Below are 21892 nucleotides of genomic sequence, written 5' to 3' on the forward strand. Positions count from 1 at the left end.
GAAGAGCAAATCAGGCGGCTTATATTTAGCCTCGCAAATGGCGTTCTGTGGATTATGTCTTGTGGCTCTCCGGTTTCGTCTTCAACGCCTCTGCTTAGCATGACGAGGCTGCGGTCCGAGCTATTCAGGTGAGGCTCAGTGTCATGTTCTTCCACACCGGTTTGTCTTCCAGGCATTTTTTTTACTGCACGCTCGGCACACAAACTCGAGGGATAGTTGCGATCCGTCACCGTCTTCCTCCCGGCGTTGAAAAGCTTTTCCCTCAGCACTCGTACCAGACCAACGATTCAGCAGCGCCGGAGGTTGTTTCGCCAGCCGACTCTTGGCAATCATGGATGTCCTGGCCTTAGAGGCAAAAAATCCAAACAGTTCCGAGCCCGAGAAGAAGACTTCATCCAGACCCAGACCCAAACCAGCTAAAAAGCCCAAAAGGATTGTTTACTTTGAGGTAGAGATTGTGGATGTGAAGACTAAAGAGAAACTGCTGTTGCTGGATAAGGTAAGAGTGTTGGCCGGTATTATTTTCAGATGATAAAGTATTTTTAAATCATTGCATCGAGATCGCAGATGTTTAGTCCTTGACCTTACACGAGTAAGACAGCTGAAGAATGTGAAGCATGTTGGAGGTTTTATAGTTAACTTTGGCACCTCCTAGGATGGGCTTTGATGTTCTGTCGTTTTGGACAAACTATGACATCATTGCAGTAGTCAAGATCAGTGTTGTTATTAAAAGCAAAAATTGTGTTTGCCTTGTGATTACAGGTGGAGCCAACTGCCACTATTTTGGATATTAAGGCTTTGTTTCACAAATCATGTACGTAGATTTAAAAGAAGAAGAAAAGAAAAAAACCTTTTAATGTTTCACTACAGGTGTGTCCATTTTGACAGATCCAAAGTGGTACCCTGCGAGACAATCTCTACGCTTAGATCCAAGTAGGTGCACCAGGTCAGGTTACAATATCTGGGAGGTCATCTAGAACCAGATTTCTCTTTCTCAGAAACAAAGTGTCTCAGGGATGAGGAAGTTCTCCAAACACTTCCTGTGGGAACCACAGCCAGCTTCTACTTCAGTGACCTTGGTCCACAACTCACATGGGGGACTGTGAGTTCCTAACCCACACACAGATTTTGTTTTATATATTTTTTTTTTGATGGTGTCTATAATTGCACGATGATAGTGGCGGGTGTTAAGATACGGGATTAAGTTGGGTAAGTCCCTTCCGAAGAGCCAGGTAGCAAATAAACAGTCGACCTACTGAGTGTGACACCCAAAAGGCCATTTGCGGTCGTTTGTTTTGCTCTCACCTCCCGCAGTGTCTATCTATCCCGGGACATCTAATCTCATGGCCCCATTTCTTTCCAAGGTGTTTATCCCCCCCCACACCCTCATCCAGGGTTCTTGACAGTGCCCCACCATGTTGCTTCTGAATCTTTACATGATCACTATTTTACAGATCAGAACCAAAAAGTCAAGATCTTCACTATAAGAGCAGGTTACTGAGATCCAGTTTTTGTGACAGACTGTCCAAATAAATTTGACCTCTGCTTTGCCTTTTTAGGTGTTCCTTGCAGAGTGTGTGGGTCCGCTGGTCATCTATTTAATGTTCTACTTACGCCTCCCGTTTATCTACGCTCCAAAATATGACTTCACCACCAGCAAGAACTGGGTCGTACAGTCAGTGTCAGTTTATTAGGACTTTTTTTTTTTCTTCCCCATCATTATATTTGAATGTGTTTTTTTTTTCGCAGTTCTGCTTGCATCTGTCACTCTTTACATTACATCAAGAGGATTCTGGAGACGCTTTTTGTTCACCGCATCTCACACGGGACCATGCCTCTACGGAACATCTTTAAAGTGAGTCCGTTATGTGTGTGTCAGCAAAATATGACTCAGCAAGTATTGAATGGTAATCATTGCAGAATTGCGGATTTTACTGGTGTACCGCAGCCTGGATGGCGTACTATATCAACCACCCGCTCTACACGCCACCACGTAAGTGTCATCTTCACGGATGCTCCACTCGTGTTTGTTCATTCAGCAGTTCATAATTTTTTTATTTATTTTTTTAGTTTACGGGCAGCAGCAGGTGAATGTTGGACTTTACGTTTTCCTGGTAGGTTTAAAATTAAAATCAGTGCTGTGAATATAACTAAGTACTCATGTTTGTGTTATATTTTTTCTTTTGCACGCAGTTTTGCCAAGTTGGGAATTTCTCCATCCACATAGTACTTCGTAACCTTAAACAGCCAGGTATTTAAATTGTTTGACAGTATATTTGCATAAAAGTTGAAAATGTCTTTCCTGTCATCTAAGGTTCAAAATCCAAGAAGATTCCTTACCCGACGAAGAATCCCTTCACGTGGGTTTTCTGGCTGGTGTCTTGTCCAAACTACACATATGAGGTCAATTAGCAATCACTTTTTTTTGGTGCATTTTTTGTGTGTGTGTTCATTAGTGTGTGTGCGCGTGTTTAGGTGGGCTCGTGGTTGGGCTTCAGCGTGATGACGCAGTGCCTGCCCGTGGCTCTCTTCACTTTGGCCGCTTTTGTGCAGATGAGCGTGTGGGCCCGAGGCAAACACCGCGCCTACTTAAGGGAATTCAAGGACTACCCCAGCCTGCGTTCTCCTATACTACCATTCATCCTTTAGAGCGCCACGTGTACTTTTTTTTTTTTCCTATCAGGGGCCATTTTTGTTTATGTCCTCCCAGGGTCGTTCAAAATGTATTTCAAAATGAATGCAACAAAGCCCAATTAGAAATTACAGGTGTCCTTTTTCTTTTCAGCAGTGTTGTAATTGTTTTGACGTTTGCATGGCAATCTGCGTACTGTAAATCTCTAAAGGTCACGGGATGTACCGTCAACGTTTTGCTGCTTAAAGTCTTAAAGGTTTGCGGTATGCTAGCTAATGCTATTGAAGAGCCTCCTGAAGGTGGTTTGTTTGTATTGATTAATTTATCTACTGAATACAGTCATCATGTAACATGGCTTCATGATTATGTTCACGCTACAAGCTAGACATCTTCATCTGTATCGAACATTGCCAAACAAAAATTAAACCAATAGGTCAAACAGGCGTGAACTTTATTTGTGACTCTTGTCGGAAGCATGGACTGATTGATTTAAAAAGAAAAAAAAAAATGCTACATGCTATGGAATGTTACACACTTCAAATGGATGACTTGTATCACGACACGAACAAAGCGGCAGACAATTAACACTGAAAATATTGCATGTGGTCCACCGCGTTGGCCTTTTAAATCTTCAATATTGCCTGTTCTTTTTTTTTATCATCAACCACGTGTGTCGCCGCTAACGAAAACGCAATGAGGTACATAACGAGAGAAATGAACACGGAAGGTCACGTGTTCGCAGCTACGCCAGGAACTGGATGTGTGTACACGTAACACGCGTTGGTTTTGTTTTAGCTGCGAGACTTTGGTGGGAGTCAGAGGCGAAACGCGTCGCAGTCAGAAAGTCCACAGGAAGTGCACGTGTGGCTTTTCTTAAAGGGCCACTGCTCCTTTTGCACGGGGTAGAACGAGGATCATGAGAGGTAGGATGATTGTTTTGTCACAGGTCCTTTCCTTCCTCCACGCGTCAATATATCCATCCCGTGGCAGGATCCTAGTAGAAGAGTTCACTCGCTCTTCCCCCTGACATAGTCCGTTGCCCACCATCAGAGGTCGTCGCACTCCAGGAAGTGGCTCTTTTGCAGCACCTTGATGTGGCGCTCGTAGATTTTGAGCGCCGGCCCCAGTCGGATGGAGAGGCCGGTCAGAACGTCGGTGCGTTGCATGAGCAGCAGCGACTTGCCGTCGATCTCCTGTGGGCCGACAACCAATTTAGCTCCGTAATGACCACGTGGACGTACGGGAACGAGCACCCACCTGCGTCCTGAAGGCCAGGGCTTGCTCTGGAAAACCAGCATCGGCAAAGTAACTGGCCACGTCGGCCACCGTCCACTGCAGCAAGTTTTGACTCAACTTCTCTTTCTTCACCGAGCTGCCGACGTAGAAAGACGACATGAATTTTGTTTCTACACATTATGAGAAGGATTGACGCTCGACTTACAGGTCGTCGCCTTTATCGTTGCCGTTCACGTGGACGCTCTCGGCTTGTGCCAAGGAGGCGAGCATGTCCGCGTTCTTCTTTAGAGTGCCTGTTGAAGGGAACACAGGGCTCAATCATACATTATAGCTCCTGCAAAGGATAAAAAAAAAAAAAATGTCTGAATGGCGCGGCGTATGCCATGTTGTGAATGCACAATTGAATGCATAGCAAAAATAATTAATTGAAGACTAAATTTTCCCTAAGAGAAAAACACCACTTTTTTTTATTAGGCTTTACTGCCCCCAGGTGGCCAACTCGTCCACACCAGAAGGCGTCGCAATGAATTAATCAAGCTGCACAAACAATTTCTTTCTTTCTTTGTTGACTTTTGACAAACTCACAGTCGTTCGACGATGACAGCGCCTGCACTCTAACCTGGGACGCATCTCCATTCCTCTCCTGTGTGATGGGAAAAAAAAAAAAAAAAACATGGAGAGAGTCAGGTCGGGTCGAGCAGGAAACAGAAAATGAACAGTAGAAACGGGGCTGTGTTACCAGCTGCACGCCGTAGTCGGGTACCAGTTGGTCCAAGAGGGGGCTGCTGTCCTCCATCTTGTCCTCCTCCTTCAGGTTGTTCTTGGGAGCGCTCGGGCAGATGGCTACGGGGTGGACTGTCACTGGACATACTAACAACAGAGGCAGAAATAAGTCTTAAGTGTAGCAAATAATGACGGCAAAAAGTGTACTCTCAAACTATTTACTATTTTAAATGACCCGACAACTCCCTATAGAATGTCCCCACTAGCTTAATGCTTACGTTAGGGCGCTTTAACTGCCTCCAGGTGACGGGGACAACAGGAGGTTACCTTTGTCTGTGTGCATTCCAAGCTCCTGGCGCTCCACCGGGCAGCCGGCGACCCCATTGGTCCCGTTGGCCAAGTTGTTGTATGTGAGGGGCTTTGGGCTGGAAGCGGGTAGAGAGCTGGGCCTGGCGGTGGCCATTTGGAAGGAGATGACGCAATCCAGACCGGAGCCTGGGGCCGCACCGGGACTGCGACCCGGGCCGGGAGCGGGACGAGCGTGAGAGGGTGAGCAGGGGGCGGACGCTGCTCGCAATACCGCCGACGTGGCCAAGCACACGGGGCCCGGTGAAGGGAAGGGTCCGTCCTGGCCATCCCTGCTCTCGTCACCCCCTTCCTCGTCCATATTGCTATCTGTGTCCATGGCCATGGAAGTGTCGGCCTGGAAGAGTTAAGAGTGTATACATTGAGACCAGTTGACTTTGCACATTCTGCATATGACTTGTCAGGATTGATTTGTTGCGTTTGCATAAAATAAAATACAAGAATTGGTCTGCAATTAGTACAGTGTTCATTCTGGGTGGTCAACAGATAGTTTTCTGTTTGTAAATGGACTGCTCTTTTATGTATACCATACTGTACATTGTGTTCTTTCATCTGTACATTGCGCATTTTTTGTACAACTGTGGGAATTCTATGAAATGTTACTGAATGTGAGTAGCTCTTCTGCATATTTGCTTGTGTAAAAGTAGCTCAATGAAGATAAAACTTTAGTTTTTCCTTGCTATTTTTATTTATTTTTTTCTTTCTGTTACTTCCCGTTTGCTAAAACACGAACAACATGGTTGAACTGTTCAGCGCAGGTCCTGGAAGAAAAGCCTGCTCGTCCCCAGTGCGTTCAACCCGAAAGGGATTGTTGACACGACTGCAGGGAGCTGACTATCCGAACGCGTCTGAAAAATACTCATGCACATGTCGCAATTTGACCCCGGTGGAGGTAAATCATTAGCTGCGACTCACGAGCCGCACAACTTTGGAGAAAGAAGGGAAAATAACGAGTTGATGGGACGTTTCTTGTTCGACGGGGCGGCTCGTGAACGAGCTTCGCTGCTGCGTGTCGTGGAGCGCGCTTCGCCTCGCCGCATTTCACACAACTTTCACTACCGCCCCTGAAAAAGCACCAACCGAGGATCGTGTGGCGCTGCAAACATACGCCGATGTGATCCTCCTCGGCGGTTGCATTCATTCTTGATCGCTAAAACGCAAGCGACAACATAGAAAGGGCCGATGGGAGGTGGTTTGTGTTGTTTTTCGCACATTTTCCTACGAAGTGCGCATGCAGTTCGAATGTCTCGCCATTGTGCGTGCGTGGTGCGAGCGAAGAGGGCGTTTTGTAGGAGGGAGGGAGGGCAAAATGAAGGGGGGGGGGGGGGGCAGCTTTGAAGCGACGCGCATGCAACCCTAATTTGGCGTTTGGACGCGTCCGTTATCGTACACGTCCCGTTTACACATCGGGTGATCCAATACATGTGTTTTGCATCGCCTTTTAAAATTATTTGTACGGGGGACTAACTCGACGTGATCGCGGCTTAACCCACATCGGACGGACGGCCACGTCCATCCAGTCGAGCAACCGAGCGAGCGAGCAAGCAAGCAAGCAAGCAAGCAAGCTTGTTGTCGTTTACAATTACCAACCACTTTTATATGGAAATGCTCCGATAAAACAAAAATACAGAACAGCGCTCTTTCAGTGTCCGATAATGCACACAGTGGGTTGCCGTGTCGCCTCGTCACGCGTCCATCGATTTAAAAAAAAAAAAAAAAAAGAAAAAGTGACGCAGATGGCACTTCCACGGCAGTATAGCCACGGGATAAGTCGCTCAAATGTGACTTATTATAAAGTGGATGTCGCGTTTGGGAGTAAGGTTTGTATTCTCGTCACAGCTAAAACGTGTCTTAAAAACGCATGACGCTGGGAAAAAAAGCAACAATGTCCTCGCGTACTGTATTTTTTGGTACTTTTTTTTACATTTCAGTCCCTGGTTATGAACGTTATACGAAGACAAACGCGTGTGCTGGATGGTGTCAAAATAAAGGCCGTTTTAGTGAGCCTGAACTTCAGTTGTTTAATTGTGAAACTCGACTTCGGGGTTTGACTCACTTATTGAGGGCGAGCTTGACCGACGCCCGACCATAAGCTCCACGAACGCTAAGTTTTGGGTTGGTTTCGAGCTCAAACAGCTGTTTCTGTCGAAAGGTACACCCTTTTTAAACAACTCGTGAGTGTGTTTGGCTGGATTTTGAGCATAAACGAGTGGGTAATGCGCGTTACTGTGCTCGCACGCGCACCTTCTCCCTCGCCCCCTCCACCTCCTCCTCCCTCCTTTCTGTCGTCCGCGGTAGCGCTCAACCGCCGCTCCCCGTTTGCGGCATTCCTTTTCTGGGTACACTCGCAAACCACTCCCCACTCAAGAAACATTAGAGACGCTTAGAGATCATATATTTTCAAATAAAAAGAGATGCTCTGCTGTGTTTTGTCTCCCCACCTGTGATGGAATTACTTAATTGTAAAAATAATAATAATAATACAACAAGAAAGAAAGAAACGTGACTTACCTCCTCTTCATCGTCGTCGTCCGGGTCCGCGGGGCCGAGCGCGCTATCCCCGTTGCTCAAGTCCGAGTGACTGGCGTCGTTGACGGCCGCCACAGACGTCGCCGTTGCCGCCGCCGCTGCAGAAGACGCTGTCACGGCGTCGTCCTTTTTGCGGCACCTCCTCTGAACCTTGGCGGCGTTTCGATACGAAATGGAGCCCTTGTAGTTGACTTTGAGCACCGTCTGCTCGCGTATGAGCTTCTCCAGCTCGCCGCACGTTTGGTCGGGCTCGCACCCGTGACGCCGCCGGACCATTCGGCAGATTCGCTCCAAGTCCGGTCGGGCTTTTCGCGACCGCAGAGAGTCGATAGTGTCCAGTATCCACTCGCGGTACTTGGCGTCGGACATTTTCCTCCTCTTGTGTTATTAATTTTTTTTAGGGGGGGGGGAGTGGGGGTATAAGGAGTAAGGGGGTGTCTTGCCTCTCTAGTGCGTTAGTTGCAGCGGCCGAGAAGCGGAAACCTTCGTCCGTACGCTTGCCTGCGTCTGGCTCGTGCGCTTAAGGTGGAACGGCAGAGTTCCAGGCCAAAAGTTTCGCCCTCCCTTTCGCTCGCTCGTACTGCTGGGTGGAGCTTAGGGCGACGCGCGACTAAACAAAGTGGGGGCACGTTTAGCAAGTAACAAAGTGAGCTGGGGGACGGGTCGTAATCTCGTCACGCTACAACGTGTTTTGAATGACACATGACGCTCGGAGACAGTCGACAATGCTTCAGGTACGGCGTTTTAGTTTAACTCGCCGGTTGTGAAGCAAAACGTAACACAAACACGTAATTCCGGAACGACGTTTCAAAATTAATGGCACGACCCTGACAATGTATTGTCAGTGACTTCAATTGTGAAACACAAAGCAGTTCATTTCCGGGTAATATCAGGCTAGCTTGCTCCACACAGTCGACGCAGCCTGCGTCTACTGTGCGCTTAAGGTGGAACGGAAAAGTTAAACGCCACAAGTTTGTGTTAAAGCGTCCCACACGGCGACGCGTGACTAAAACAACGCAACGGCACGTTTGGAGGCCATGGTAATGGTTGTAATTTCGCAAGGCTAATACGTATCTGAAATAAACGTCACGGCGAAAACGGTCAACATTAATGCATTTACACGATTTGCAGACTGTCGCCTCTTCACGCTCCCTCGTTGATAAGCTCAAGTGTAAACAATGACCTATTTCCGGCACGTCGCGTTAAAATAAAAGTCAAAAAGATACGTTCGTGTTGATGTATCTCGTAATGTGAAATCAAACGTAACCCACTTCCGGGTTTGACACGCTAGCTGCGTCCAAGTCGTTTCACAGTCTCGCAAGCTTTCGTTAAAACGTATTTGACTAAAAACGTGACGCTAGCAGACAAATGATACAACAACGTCCTCTTGGCCTTTATTCTCACAGCGTTTTCCTCAAGACTATGCCCCTCGTTGGCATGCCCAGGTGGAAATATACGCGCTTCCGGTATATCGTACCAAAATAAAGGCTTATAATATAATTTCGTATCGAAGCGACCTAATTCTATACGTCACACAAGGACCACTTCCGGGTTAACACGTTAACTTAACTGTCGCCCCACTGTCAGATTCGCGCTACGCTGGCTGCCTCGCGCTAAAGGTAGACCAGTAGAGATGCGGTCAAAAGTTTCGTCGCTCCCGAACTGCGCGTGTATACAACATGCGTGAAGCGCAGGACGCGTGAAAGGGGGAGTCAGAGTACTCATTTGAACGTTTGTTTAAAGGTGGTGTAGCGAGGAATTCTTGCGGGTCGCTTGCCATCACACTGTAACAAAGGCCATTTAAAGCAAAACACAACACGAGGCTGTGCTGGAAAACCGCATTGGGATGGGGGGGGTGTCTGCACACGGTACATTTTAGTTGATTGTCGTGGCCTGAAAACTAATTTGTTGAGGACAGGGTGGGTGTGACTTCGTGAGTGGGGTCTGCATACAAGACTTGTTTTTCAAGGATTTTTTTTTAGGCCTTTTGCATGTCGTATAGCACACCATGCAACAAAATTTGACGTAAAAAAAGGGTCTTGTTTAGCTCATTTAATTATTTACTGTAACTGTGTACTGCGTTTTAAAATTGATGCTATATGAACGAAGTTTGGTTCATTTGTGGGGTCTTAATTTTTTTTTTATCGGATGGCCAATTGCACATCCAGTACTATCCTGGTCATTTCTATTTGGAGTAACGCAATTAGTAGACGTGGTCAATTGCTGGTTGGCTAGAAAATGTACACAGAACGCGGACAGATTTGTCTTAACAAGTAAAACTTTATTAGAATTATACATTTTGCAAAATATGTTATGTATATATATATATATATATATATGTATATATTTATTTATTTTTTAACCATTTAAACTGTGTTCTAAGGGTATCTGTCAAGTTCTCCAGAAGGTAAGATAGTTAAGACTGTAAAGGCATTATAATATACAGTAATATCCCCCCCCCCCCCAACATTAGACTACACAATCACTGTACCCGGGTCGTGAGAAGGGGAAAAAAAAAAAAAAAAAGTGTCACCATTTTTTTATATATTTTTTTATCTTTGGATTTTTTTTTCTTTTTTGAAAATACAATTAGAAAATATGAACCTAAAACATGTCGGATGTAAAAAGAGTTATGTTTGAACATGGAAAGTTTATGTTTATGTTAATTTGAAGGCAAACAACCAGAGAAAAGTATTCTGTTCACTTATTATTTAGTGTTCATCTGATATACAATAATAACAATAGAGGCATGTGGCACGCAACAATATTAAAGCATCAACCCGGAAGGTGGATTGTTGCCTTTTCGTCTTAACATATTACATGTGCTCTCTTCAATGCGGTACATACATACAGTGTCTTCACATGAGTGGGGACCCCCAAAGTCCAATGTCTCAAAAATGGGGCACAATAGCGTTGCAAATTTGGAAATGAAACTCACTGTGGCAAAGTAAGTCGTCAGCTCAGCACAAGGTCATTAGCGTTATTTCATTTTGAACTCGCTGTCACAGTATTAAAAATGAGGTGAATCGTTTTTCTTTCTTGGTCATTCTGGTCATGGGTAATCTGCTTAAGTTAAACTGAGGTAACAGAGTACCTCGTTGGTTGAAATTTGTTGTGCTTTTTTTTCTTTTTTTAAACTTAGGCAACTATACTATGAGGCGAACAATGCATGTAGCTAAGATCTTAGTGGTTGGTGGGGGGTGTAAGAGAGGGGCTTTGACAATTTGGACTTTGGAGGTTCCACTGTATTTGAAAAAATAATTTGGGTCAAAATCCACGCTTAATGTGACAACATCGTGTATCGAATGTGTAAGTAAGCTCGTCCACATAGCTTTACTAAATAGGAGCGAGAGAGAGAAAAGCTCACCGGATTACCGCGACCTAAAAAAAACAAAAAAACAACAACATCAAAACATCATATTTTCCAAACAGCATTTGAAACCAATCAGACAAGTCGGGGGCATTGGAAATGAATTTCGTCCTGCGTTTGAGCTCCGTTACATTACGAAGCCATTAACAGACGACAGCCTGCATTGAAACCGATCACATTCGTTTAAGAAAACAAACAAAACAGTTATGTCACAAAATGGAGTGACGCTAGTCCAAAAGCAATGCACACGCATGGAAAGAAAGAAAGACCGACACGCAAGTCTAGCACCTCGGGCCTCGCACGGCGTGTGAGGGAGGACGGTAAGTGTACAAGCTTCACAAATCAACAAACCAGGGATCAGCACTGGTTTGCGATTGTCTTGCATCCAAAATTCAAATAACAATTGGACACTGAGGAAAATCTTTCTGATCGGCGGCCATTTTAGGTTTTGTCAAGTCCTCCGAGAGCCAGATTCAATTGAGCAAATGTTACCAGCCTTTCAGGGTCGGTTACATGTTTTGGGCCAATAAAAAAATACATACACACACAGGCACAATTCTCTTAACATGTTTGCTACTCTTCTTTTTTTTTAATCCTTACAGAAAACCTTGCAATACTCTCAGTTTTGCCAAATGGGGCAGAGTGGATGTCACAGCTATGAGAGTCAATGTTGAAAAATGTTCCCCATCATTTAGGCTTGCTCTCACAAGCATTCAAAGCCCTGTTGTAAAGCGCATCCATCGAGTCTTGGCGGAATATTTGTGGAATGTCGGAGTAAGCTGGAGTAAGTGGAGTTTTGAACATGAACCTCAGAGGTAACCACTTTTGCAACCGTGCCGCTAATCGTGAAGCACATTTATTTGCAAACGGACAAATGTTCACTAGACGGTCAATGTAACGTTTTCATGGAAATGTTGGTTCATTCCGTTTACAATTTGGGGGTTGAATCCTTTTGACTGCCTCTCTATATACAGTGGATAGAAAAAGTCTACACACCCCCTACTTCCAAGGATGTGCTCATAACCAATTTCATTCAAAAAAGTTAAATGGGAGTCAACACACATCTACTTCTGATTAACCCCAAATTAGATTCACCAGGGGTGTGCAGACTTTTTATATCCAGTGTATATAATCAATATACACGTATTGTAAGGAATTTAAATAACCAAAGTGTTTAATCGAAATGTTAAACACCAAATAAAGACAAGCACAGATCAACATAAAAAAAAAGAAAAGAAAAAAGAGATCACCAGTAGGATTGAAAAATAAGCTGCAGTAAAGACAGATGTGAGAAACAAAAAAGAAATGCGTAGTTGGTGATAAATCTTTTCTGACTCTAAAGCTTTACATGGAGGCTATTTGTCTGACAGTGCTCTAACCGGTTGGCATGGCGATAGGCACATCTGTTGGACTCGGTATTGCTTGGACGCTTTTGGAGTGGGTGGGTGCGCGATTGCGGGGGCGGCGGGTTAACGAGACAATCAAGTCGCCGCTCAGAGAACGGGGGGGGGGGGACAAGCAGATTTGGTACCTTCACGACGCCTGATGACAACCCCGCCACGACGAAATACGCTTAGGGATGAACAGGTAACAGTTGGCATTAGAAATGAGAAAAAGGCAACACTGCTGGTTGTGGTGGCTCTCTCCTTGCTGCTTGACCCGCGTCTCCCGTCTGGAGACGAAGGATTGGGGAAGGGAGGGGGGGGGGGGGTTACGAACAAGCAGTCCGCCCAATCCGCGCGTCCCACCCCCACAAGCCCAACTCTGGCAAAGCATTGAATGAGAACCTAGAACTCGGCAAACTCCTTGATGCACTTCTCCGTGATGGACACTCGGATCTCCTCCTCGTCGTAGTCGTCAAAGTTGCTGGTGTCGCCGGGGCCTCTGCACTTGGGGATGAATGGCGCTTCCACCTGGATCACATGATTACGCAATTAAAGGAGTGGATCGGAGCAGGTGACCTAACCTCTTTTTTTTTTTAAGGGGTCACCTTAATTTGGAGACAGCCAGCCCTCAAGTCATAATCGACTGGAGTAACTAACTTCCTCACCACCGCTAAGGAGTGACAGGGGGGGGGCTCACCTTCCTCTGGTAGATGGCGATCCAGTCGGTGGTGGCAAACCACTTGTGGCCCTTGATGTCATTGACTCCGTTCCTGAGGTTTCCAAAGCGCTTGGTGAGATCCACCTGCAGCAGGTTTCTCAACATGTCCTTCAGGTCCGAGCTGAAATGCGAGGGGAAGCGAACCTGCATACAATCCGTGAGTCAGTGTTGCAAATGGATTTGTTTTTTTTTTTTTTTGATGACAAACGTGAAAGGATATGAAGTGATCGGAATAATAAAAACCTCAGTGTGGATGAGAAACTGTTCCTGTGCACTTCACACACTGCAAAAAAATGACAACCTAATAAACTCACCTTCCCTGATACAATCTTCTCATATATTTGGATGGGTTGGTCTGCAAAGAAGGGAGGGTAGCCAGCGGCCATCTCGTATATGAGCACTCCCAAAGCCCACCAGTCGACAGCTTTATTGTAGCCCTGGAAACACAAATAAAAAGGTGCTGAGGTATCTTCAAAAGCAGCTTTGAGAATTGTGGTCAAATGCTCACTTTACTGAGGATGATCTCCGGTGCCAGGTACTCGGGGGTTCCGCAAAGAGTCCAGGTTCGGCCTTTCACTCTTTTCGCAAAGCCGAAATCTGTAACCTGCCCAAGTAAAAAGTGTATGGTACTCAATACTAATACTTTGAAAAGAAAAATAATAATAAATGTGTCAAGCAATGTCAAACGGCCTTGCCTGGATGTAACCCTGCTGGTCAATGAGAAGGTTCTCTGGCTTCAGGTCTCTGTAGATGAGGTCCAGCGAGTGAAGGTACTCGAAGGTCAGTACAATCTGCGCCGCGTAGAAGCGGGCGTGTGGTTCACTGTGAGGAAAACCAAAAAACCCATACATGTAAAAATACGACAATTTGTACACAGCAGATGTATTTAGGACAAACTAAGCAGGAGGGGGGGGGGGGGGGGATACCTGAATCTCCCGATTCTCCTCAAGTGGGAGAACATTTCGCCTCCGGGCACGTACTCCATTATCATGTAGAGATTACTGTTGTCCTGTTGGCAGACGAGCAAGATGAGCATGATTACGCAAGTAAGATGCGAAAAAAAAAAAAATCAAACGGAAATGAGGCAAGCAGCCTGCTCAGTACAAAGACGAACAAAATGCAAACCTTAAAAGAGTGCTCGAGTCGCACAAGGAAGGGAAAGTTAACCGCCTGCAGGATGCGCTTCTCATTCAGCGTGTGCTCGATCTGCTTCAGCTTCACCACCTGACAGACGCCGCAAGAGATTGGTTTTTTTATTTCATCATCCATTTTCTCCTCTCACGTCTCGCAGAGGCGTTTTCACAACAAAACTTTTTCAATTCAGTTACCTTTTGTTTGTCAAGTATCTTCATGGCAAAGTGCTGGCCCGACTCTTTGTGCTTGACCAGCATGACTCTGCCAAAGGAGCCGGTGCCTAAAGTCTTGAGACGCTCAAAGTGGTCCAATCCTGCCGTTTGCTGAGAACAGACACCAAGGACAATGTCAATTTTTTCTTAGAAAAATGGCCAGTTTCGCCTTACACCAGCAGAGGGCGCGCTTGAAACTCCAACGAACATAACTTTTAGATTTGGTCTTACCTGTGCTGGATTCTCCCATTTCTTGAGGAAATCTTCTTTGGCTTTGGCAAGGAACTCCTTCACTGTGATGGGGCAACAAAGAAAAAAAATGAGAACGACTGGCCTTCAGCGCAGCTAACACATGCACGGTCAAAGACACGCCTGCGGACATATTCCAACAGCGTGATGGTATCATATGCAGAAGTACACTTTTTTTTTTTTTGCTCCTTATCTTTATGAGCTGAATCATGATTCTCTGTGGGAACACGCTGATAATAAGTCCTTCTGCATTCATTGTTTAAAGAACACGCTGTGGAGGACGGATGCAGAGCTCCTAGCACGGTGACGCTTTTCATAGTTTGTAGCAACCGTACAGAAAATCAAATAATTGAAAGCAAGAGCGACTCGTTACATCAGCTTGAAAAAAAAAAAAGCGGAAAGTATATTGAGCATTTCAGGATCGTGCGGGAATGTCGGAATAATCAATGCCAAACAACAGCCCGCGGCTAAATGCGAGCACAAAGCCAGTCATCTGCAAGAGGTACAGTCTCCAACCGTCACAGTCGCCATTTTGACTCTCAAACTAGTCTCACTGTGGACAAGCAATATCTTTGGTCACATTTTTGAATTTCTAACAGTCAAACAAGAACTGGATCAGACCAAAACAAGTGAAATTAAGTCAAACTACATTTGAAGATGCCGGACAGAAACTTATCATTTCCACGCTCGTCAGTTCGCCATTTTGCTTTTGGCTACATTCCATTTACACTGTGAAATTAATTAGCGAACGCAGATGATAGTTACTGAATTCTATGGCTCTTTGTATGGAGGAGCGACGCAATTTTCCATCCCAAGACTAGCGTCAGACTTTTCCTTTTATCACTGGTAGCTTTTGGTAATGCCATCACACACACACATACAAAATCCTTTGCCGGCATGGTGGAGACTTCAACAGTGAACCATTGAACAGGAACACACACAGATGGACATTTAATTTAAACAAGTATAAGGCTTGCAAATCCTCCAAAGAGCAACAGCTGCAACTATCGGCTGAGCGAGAACAGGGATTGCGTAAACGCGTTCAGAATGTCCCGCTGGGAGCAAGATGATTTGACTAGTTGAGCGGAAGACAAAAAAATAATAATATTAAATACAAATAAATAAAGGGTTTCCTGGGAAAGAGGCACCAATTGAGCTGGAAAGGTCAGAGCTGGGAAGCTGCAGCCATTCATGTTCTAAGCGGGATTACTCCAAATTTCTCACCATCCGGGATGACCACGGGCACCTCTGCCGAACGCGAGCTCGATTCAGATGAGCGCGATGACTCCTTTGAGGATTCCTTTGAGGAGTCCCGCTTGCTCGCATGTCTTCTGGAGCTCTTGCGGTCGCACATGAGCACAACAGTTTGTTTTTTTTGGGGGGGCGGGGGTCTCTCTTGGACTCTTCTTCACAGCTTCTGACTCATTCCCCCGCTTCCCAGTTTCTCTGGGTCAGTTTTACGGTCGGCCTCACGCACGGCGAAAACGAGCGTCCTCGCTGACGTTTCAGCTCAATCCCGAGAAGCGTCCAGTTTGTTGTCAGTGGTCACATGAATCAACTGGACCCCTGCTTGGTTTGTATCAATATTTATTCTGTACGCAAGGTTCTCGCCTGCTGTTGTCTCTCACATCGAACACGCACACACACACAGGGGGAGTGTTGATCGAGTGTTCACACATATTGATCGAAATGTGGTCATCGGGGAGGGCGGGGCCTAGTTAGGATATCTATCCAAACCTGAGAGGAAGTTGTGCGTAAACGTGGTCGAGGCAAAGTGGACACAATCAGTTGGGACACTTTTGAAATGATGTGCATTCAATGACAAGTGTTTAGCTCAAGAGACAATAAAGACAGCCAAATATGGTACAGAGTCAATGCGGTGACAGGGCTTCATTGATCGATCCACGCAACTACCCCTCCCCATGAAAAAAAAAAAAAAAAAATCAATCCCACATTTCTCTTATGGGTCTCGCTGGGCGAGTGTGACGCAGGAACAAGTTCCGCTTGTACTCTACTCTCCTTGACGTCGTCACAAGTTATCCTAAATCAGCGAGGTCATCTGATTAAACCGATTTCTGACACTAAGTGCAGATCACAAGGGTTGGGCATACGTAACAGACGAGAGCAACGGAATTCACTTTTTCATAAAAAAACAAGTTTGCCTCGTATTGACACTCACTTGACAATGACTGACTGATATCGCCGTTGAAAGTGTTGGTGGAAAACAATTGCTTACATAACAGCTGGCTAGACCGTGTATGTGTGTGTGTTCACATCCAAATACTAACAAGCATGGCTGCAGGCTCTTACAAAAACTCACAATGTGCCACCACAAAGAGAGCAAGGCTGACATCCACTGAAACGCGCACAAACATGACATAAGCTCCGCCCACTCCTCCCATCCGAGGAAGCTTTGGGCTGAACCTCGCTCGCTCTTTCACTTCCTCCACTGGGTCGGGCCTCTTCCTGTGGGCTCGGCCTCAGTTTTGTACACCGCGGTGCCGCAGCTCTTTATTGAACCGTGTTTCGATAAAACTTGACACTGTATTTTGCACGCAAAAAAAAAAAAAGATCTCTGTTCTGTTATTATATATGCCAGAAAAAAAAAAAAACACACGTCTTGTGGGAACAATGTTAGAATATTATGGGAGGATTTTTTTTTTTTTACTTTTCAAAAAATAAAGTTGGTACATATTAGGAAGAGGATTTCATTTTCTTGTTTAACATTAGGTCCTTTTCCCTCCTAATTTCACAACAACAACAGATTTACATAATCCTACCCAAACAGAATATTAAGCATGCCAATTTGCATTCAGTTTCACATAATTCCTAACTAGCAAACAAGTGAAAGAGTCACACCAGTTTGGACGTCTGCGTCAAACATCTCCCTTCTTTCACACGTCCTCACGAGCAGCAACGAGAAGCCGCCGCTCATTTCGCAGCTCACACTTGAGCGTCACTCGCGATGTTATGAATAAAAACATAACACCGAGTTCTCTTGAGCCTTCGCCTGGACCCCATGAACCGTGAAGAAAGCAATAACTCATCATACATCCATAGATTGGACTTTATTATGATGTACAAGGAGTTATCAACAAAATCCCAATGACAAAACTTCTAATTATCAAAAGTTTTTATGACAGCGACAGTTTGACTCTGGGACAGACCATTATAACGGAATGTCCTGGAACAGGGTGTGTTCGACCGAAGGGTTCATCAGGTTGGCGGGAGAACGTATGGCTCATCTCGTTGGCCAATTAGCCTCACAGTCAATTGTTCAGATTTTTCTATCTACTACAACCGGTAAAAATACTTCACTCTCCAAGTACCACAATTATGACCCACATTAAACAGCAGTATTGACGTTGATTGATGTGTTGATTATCAATGAGACAGAGGTCATATTCCTAAAGAGTAATATTATTGCAAGACATGATGGACAGTTTGACACTTTGCGCACTGCACTTAGCAATGCACAGCGTCTGTGTCATTGACGAACCCATACATATATTTATATACTTATATACAAGATACAAACAGCCTTGTTCTTGAACATGTGTGCTCCCTCACATGATGTTCAAAAGACTTCTCAACTCCTAAGTTTGCTTGCCCGGAGAGGATCATTGCACGGGCATCATATGACTGCATTGTCCTGTCCTCTCCCTGTCACTGCAATCACAATATCCCCTCACATTCCACCATTTTGACTAAAATCGCAATAAGACGAATGATCCCCCCCCCCCCCCCTCTCAAGATTAGTGGGTTTAATTATTAGCTTGGGATAGACTTTCACAACATCGAAGAGGCCTAACTCAATGCAGGCTGCTTGTGTTGTCGTCATGAGTGCTACCTCTGCATGCACCTCGGGGCACTTTTAATCACGAGCTTTTGCCACAAAATCCGAAGAGAACACGAATAAAATCCTCGTTTGTTCAATGGAAGGTGCAGATCAACGGATAGGCCAGAAAGCCAAACTGCACTAGATGAAAACTTGACTTTGGGGAGGAAAAACACACATATATAGAAAGAAAAAAAAAAGGTTGATACAATAATTAAATAAACTGGACTTACCACTCTCCATTTCATTGCCTTTCTTCGCGGTGGGCGTGTTGCCCATGATGGCAGCCTGTCAAGCGGACTCCTGGAGGTTCGGTAGCGACTTGGGTTGGCTTGACGATCACGCCGAGTAACAGTGCTCGATGAAGCTGTCCGGTTGCCCACTACCCGACCGTTATCATTCTCGACAAACGGCTCGTGAAATATTCCCCGTCTTTCTGACGACCACTGTTTTCACGCACAACTTTTAAAACCGAGCCTTGTGCTACAGTTGGCTAAGGCTAGCAGAAGCGGCTAAGTGGGTGTTAGCTCGGGTTGCTTGTCCAATATTAAATTTTCAAAACAGCACCCGATTAGAGGTTTTGAAGCTTTACAGTTGAAGTAACCTATCCAAAGGTAGTCCAGGGGCATACAAAGAATGGTCAGCAGCCGCTTTTCGTTCCCCCAGTTTTTGACTAGCTGTTAGCCTGTTAGCCTTTTAGCGTCCACAGTAGTCGCACACTGGCCTTGTCAAACCAGCCACTGTGTGTGGGGGCAGGCCCTTTCTTCTTTTTTTTCTGTGCAGAAACAAATACGGTATCCAGGTTAATTCCTCGTTCCGTCCACTCTTTTCTTTCTCATCCACGTACGCTTCGAATCCAGCCAGGCCGAATGCGGAGCCGACCGTCTAAGGGACAGTTCCCCAAATCAACAGAGCCTTTCCATTAATCTTTAGACCGCAAGGGAAACTCCGGTCATACATCCACCGAGCAGCGCCCCTTGAAAGCTTCCAATTGGCTTATTGGAATGACAGGCGTAGAGAGCCAGTGCGGATTGGACATAACTTGACATGAGAAATGGCTACGGACATGTGATTGGTCAGGAACCCAGCTGTGTCCCGCCTACAAAGCCTGCCTCTAGCCAATAGCTAACCTGACCGTAACGGAGCTGTTGTTTTTCTACCTTCTAAATCACCGGTTGCTCGAATTAATCAAGTTTTAAATCTAGCGATTGACGAGTAATTATGTCGGAACTCAAAACAATCACATTATTATCAGTGTCGAATTAATAGAAGCATTTCGTGCAGTCATAACAGCTACTGCTGCCCGATCCATCTGACTGGGCGTGACGTTGACAGGCTATTTTTAGCAACATGTGAAAACATACGGAATTACTCATAAATGTCAATCTACAGCTACACATACGTGTATATACCATGACTCACAACACACAAATACAAATACATATTTTTATTTGGAACACAAAATGGCAAATTAGAAAAAAAAACACATGGAGAAAGTAACAATTTCCCATCAGTGTGTCAACTTGCACAGCAAATATTGCCTTTTGGATGCAACTACAGTGCTGTAATTTTTTTTAGTGTGGTACAAATCTGCCGTGTGTGTAAGTGGTGGGAAGCAAAACTGAACCACATCCAATTATGTGGAATTTCCCCACACTTTTTGAAGCGCTTGAAGGAGTAGAGCAATTATAAGGCAATCGAGTCTATACATTAGAATGACCCCCATCCCACTACCACCCTCCAAACTTCACAAAAAGAACAAATGAAACGAGACACGTCTATAAGCAGTCCATTGAGTTCTCTGGTAGTATTCCCAAAGGCGGGGCTTTGCCAGGAAGACAGGATGGCGGCAGCATGGAGTTGGAAGACGGGTCAACATTCTCTGAGTCCTCCATCCGTTCGGCACAGCCTTCCCAGTTTATGTGGAATCTGGTGACGCGCGGATTCGATGCCAGGATGTTTCTCTGGAGCTTAACACAAGAACCAACACCAATATTTCAATACATTCTCTGACTTTTGGAAATGAAAAATACATTCATGTCTAAGTTGGCCCAACCTGTGTGTAGTCTGGTTTCATGGGCGGATTCTCGCGGAGCTCCTGGTCCGTGTACTCGTTGTTGACATAGTAACCGATGCGGATGAACTCCTGGCCTCGGTACGTGCAGGTGATCAGCACGACAGTGACGCCTACGGCGTCGCTTTCTGGGATCAAGCCCGTCTTTGGCGCATCTGCCTATGAAGAAAAAAACAAAAAAGGGTGAATGTGGAGAATATGGAATATATTAAACACTATTACTTGGGGGATTTTATTTGTTATTACTCATCTTCATTGTGTCAATTAAATACAATACACAGCTAATTGCTGGAGCCATAGACTGGAATAAAACACGACGGTCACCTGGAACACAAACATATGTCGTCCAGCAGGTACTGGTCCGACCAGGACTGAGTCCAGGACTTGGTCATACTCTTCACTCTCTGCTGAGCCCACATAAATGATCTTCCACTCCAAGTCTGGACAAGCATAAAAACGATGGGATGTCATGTTACTCAGATGACAAAATTAGAATAGAACGATATTGACTTCAATTCCTGCCATCATGGCTAAATGTCTGTGTTAATCAATTTTATTTAAAAAAAAATAACAATGTTAATAATGTTAGAGACTAATTCTGTCTCAACTCACATCTCTTCGACACTTCCTCTAACTTTGCATTAAGATGTTGGCCAGAAACTGGTTCCTTTTGAACACCTTTAGAATAATCACAACTTTCTTACGATTCGACACAACTTATTTGAACGCAATCGTCAAATAAAGCTGCTTTTGTTAAATTCTGGAAATGTATGCACATACGTTGCAGATACATTTGAATAGAGTCGAGAAAGCTTGCAGGTATATTCATCTGACCTCGTAAAAATTGCATCAAATGAAGTCAGCTAGCCGTTAGCGGTTAGCATTTAAGTGACAGTAGCGGTGCTCACCTTCGGGCAGGTCCTCCATGCACTCAAATGTTATTTCGAACTGGAAGGGGTTCCCAAACGGACTTGGGTTATCCAGAACAGCCACGTTCAACACCTGTACCTTTGCCATCGTTGGAGTCGCCGAGCTTGTGCTAGCGTTAGCACGGTGCAGCTAAGCACAAAACAGGCGCTTCAAATACCTTTTTCCCGGGAAATCCTGAAAGCTCACTTGGCCGTCTGGCAAATCCACACGTCGAATTAATTTTAAACACCAGACTTTTCTTTTTACACAACAGAATATACGCAATTCAATCGCATACTACAAAGGCCAAGGCTTTGTCTTTTTCTCCTTTTTTGAGCCCCAAAATGTTTGGAGTAAGACGTTACCCGCTCTCCCGCCGCTTTGACAAGCTCACCCAAGATGCCCTGCGCCGCCTCACGGAAAGGCTTTAAACTTCCGGTTGCTTGCAAATGAAATACGCCCCTCTGTGGTCAACTGTGGGAGTACACTCAACAGACTGTGAGGCCGCAAACTCTAC

The 21892-nt window shown here is 45.2% G+C and overlaps 4 protein-coding genes across 6 annotated transcripts; 1 reads left to right on the top strand and 3 right to left on the bottom strand.

Annotated features, from left to right (window-relative positions):
* Window positions 1–331: 331 nt before the first annotated feature.
* Window positions 332–2771, top strand: LOC147044262 (very-long-chain enoyl-CoA reductase-like). 2 transcript variants are annotated; one of them, XM_085934183.1, is made up of 11 exons: window positions 332–499; window positions 763–814; window positions 889–933; window positions 999–1102; window positions 1560–1681; window positions 1750–1855; window positions 1921–1993; window positions 2071–2114; window positions 2194–2251; window positions 2315–2403; window positions 2476–2771. In XM_085934183.1, exons 1-11 carry the CDS (start codon window positions 332–334, stop codon window positions 2647–2649), a joined length of 1035 nt encoding a protein of 344 aa, XP_085790309.1. In that variant the 3' UTR covers window positions 2650–2771. The 2 variants fall into 2 exon arrangements, with proteins under 2 accessions (XP_085790309.1, XP_085790310.1); XM_085934184.1 differs by having other exon boundaries at window positions 1560–1675.
* Window positions 2772–2997: 226 nt separating this feature from the next.
* samd1a (sterile alpha motif domain containing 1a) lies at window positions 2998–9430 on the bottom strand. The gene is made up of 7 exons (XM_085933390.1): window positions 7469–9430; window positions 4919–5294; window positions 4608–4738; window positions 4454–4511; window positions 4074–4161; window positions 3890–4004; window positions 2998–3825 (listed from the first exon to the last, which is right to left on the bottom strand). The coding sequence occupies exons 1-7, from the start codon at window positions 7853–7855 to the stop codon at window positions 3679–3681; spliced, it is 1302 nt and encodes a 433-aa protein (XP_085789516.1). The 5' UTR covers window positions 7856–9430; the 3' UTR covers window positions 2998–3678.
* A 2005-nt stretch (window positions 9431–11435) lies between these two features.
* prkacaa (protein kinase, cAMP-dependent, catalytic, alpha, genome duplicate a) lies at window positions 11436–19358 on the bottom strand. 2 transcript variants are annotated; one of them, XM_085933392.1, is made up of 10 exons: window positions 18626–19358; window positions 14537–14598; window positions 14288–14416; window positions 14085–14183; window positions 13886–13968; window positions 13655–13781; window positions 13468–13563; window positions 13274–13396; window positions 12939–13103; window positions 11436–12769 (listed from the first exon to the last, which is right to left on the bottom strand). In XM_085933392.1, exons 1-10 carry the CDS (start codon window positions 18669–18671, stop codon window positions 12644–12646), a joined length of 1056 nt encoding a protein of 351 aa, XP_085789518.1. In that variant the 5' UTR covers window positions 18672–19358; the 3' UTR covers window positions 11436–12643. The 2 variants fall into 2 exon arrangements, with proteins under 2 accessions (XP_085789518.1, XP_085789517.1); XM_085933391.1 differs by lacking the exon at window positions 18626–19358 and adding an exon at window positions 15779–17068.
* A 466-nt stretch (window positions 19359–19824) lies between these two features.
* Window positions 19825–21813, bottom strand: LOC147044265 (histone chaperone asf1b-B). The gene is made up of 4 exons (XM_085934921.1): window positions 21375–21813; window positions 20791–20906; window positions 20449–20625; window positions 19825–20362 (listed from the first exon to the last, which is right to left on the bottom strand). Exons 1-4 carry the CDS (start codon window positions 21481–21483, stop codon window positions 20171–20173), a joined length of 594 nt encoding a protein of 197 aa, XP_085791047.1. The 5' UTR covers window positions 21484–21813; the 3' UTR covers window positions 19825–20170.
* Window positions 21814–21892: the final 79 nt, after the last annotated feature.

The sequence above is a fragment of the Syngnathus leptorhynchus genome, chromosome 16, assembly GCF_054491065.1.
Source record: "Syngnathus leptorhynchus isolate UIUO chromosome 16, UIUO_Slep, whole genome shotgun sequence".
NCBI classification, from domain to species: Eukaryota; Metazoa; Chordata; class Actinopteri; order Syngnathiformes; family Syngnathidae; genus Syngnathus; species Syngnathus leptorhynchus.

Excerpts from the sequence above, each read along its gene's own strand:
- LOC147044262 (XM_085934183.1), top strand. The coding sequence starts at position 332 with ATGGATGTCCTGGCCTTAGAGGCAAAAAATCCAAACAGTTCCGAGCCC. Across the intron at positions 934-998 it reads ATCTCTACGCTTAGATCCAA|AAACAAAGTGTCTCAGGGAT; the intron begins GTAGGTGCACCA and ends TCTCTTTCTCAG. Across the intron at positions 1,103-1,559 it reads CACAACTCACATGGGGGACT|GTGTTCCTTGCAGAGTGTGT; the intron begins GTGAGTTCCTAA and ends TTGCCTTTTTAG.
- samd1a (XM_085933390.1), bottom strand. The coding sequence starts at position 7,855 with ATGTCCGACGCCAAGTACCGCGAGTGGATACTGGACACTATCGACTCT. Across the intron at positions 5,295-7,468 it reads ACGACGACGATGAAGAGGAG|GCCGACACTTCCATGGCCAT; the intron begins GTAAGTCACGTT and ends TAACTCTTCCAG. Across the intron at positions 4,162-4,453 it reads GCTGTCATCGTCGAACGACT|GCACTCTAAAGAAGAACGCG; the intron begins GTGAGTTTGTCA and ends TCCCTTCAACAG.
- prkacaa (XM_085933391.1), bottom strand. The coding sequence starts at position 15,908 with ATGTGCGACCGCAAGAGCTCCAGAAGACATGCGAGCAAGCGGGACTCC. Across the intron at positions 14,417-14,536 it reads AATGGGAGAATCCAGCACAG|CAAACGGCAGGATTGGACCA; the intron begins GTAAGACCAAAT and ends GTCTGTTCTCAG. Across the intron at positions 13,104-13,273 it reads AGAAGATTGTATCAGGGAAG|GTTCGCTTCCCCTCGCATTT; the intron begins GTGAGTTTATTA and ends GATTGTATGCAG.
- LOC147044265 (XM_085934921.1), bottom strand. The coding sequence starts at position 21,483 with ATGGCAAAGGTACAGGTGTTGAACGTGGCTGTTCTGGATAACCCAAGT. Across the intron at positions 20,626-20,790 it reads GACATATGTTTGTGTTCCAG|GCAGATGCGCCAAAGACGGG; the intron begins GTGACCGTCGTG and ends TTTTCTTCATAG. Across the intron at positions 20,363-20,448 it reads TGAAACCAGACTACACACAG|CTCCAGAGAAACATCCTGGC; the intron begins GTTGGGCCAACT and ends TCTTGTGTTAAG.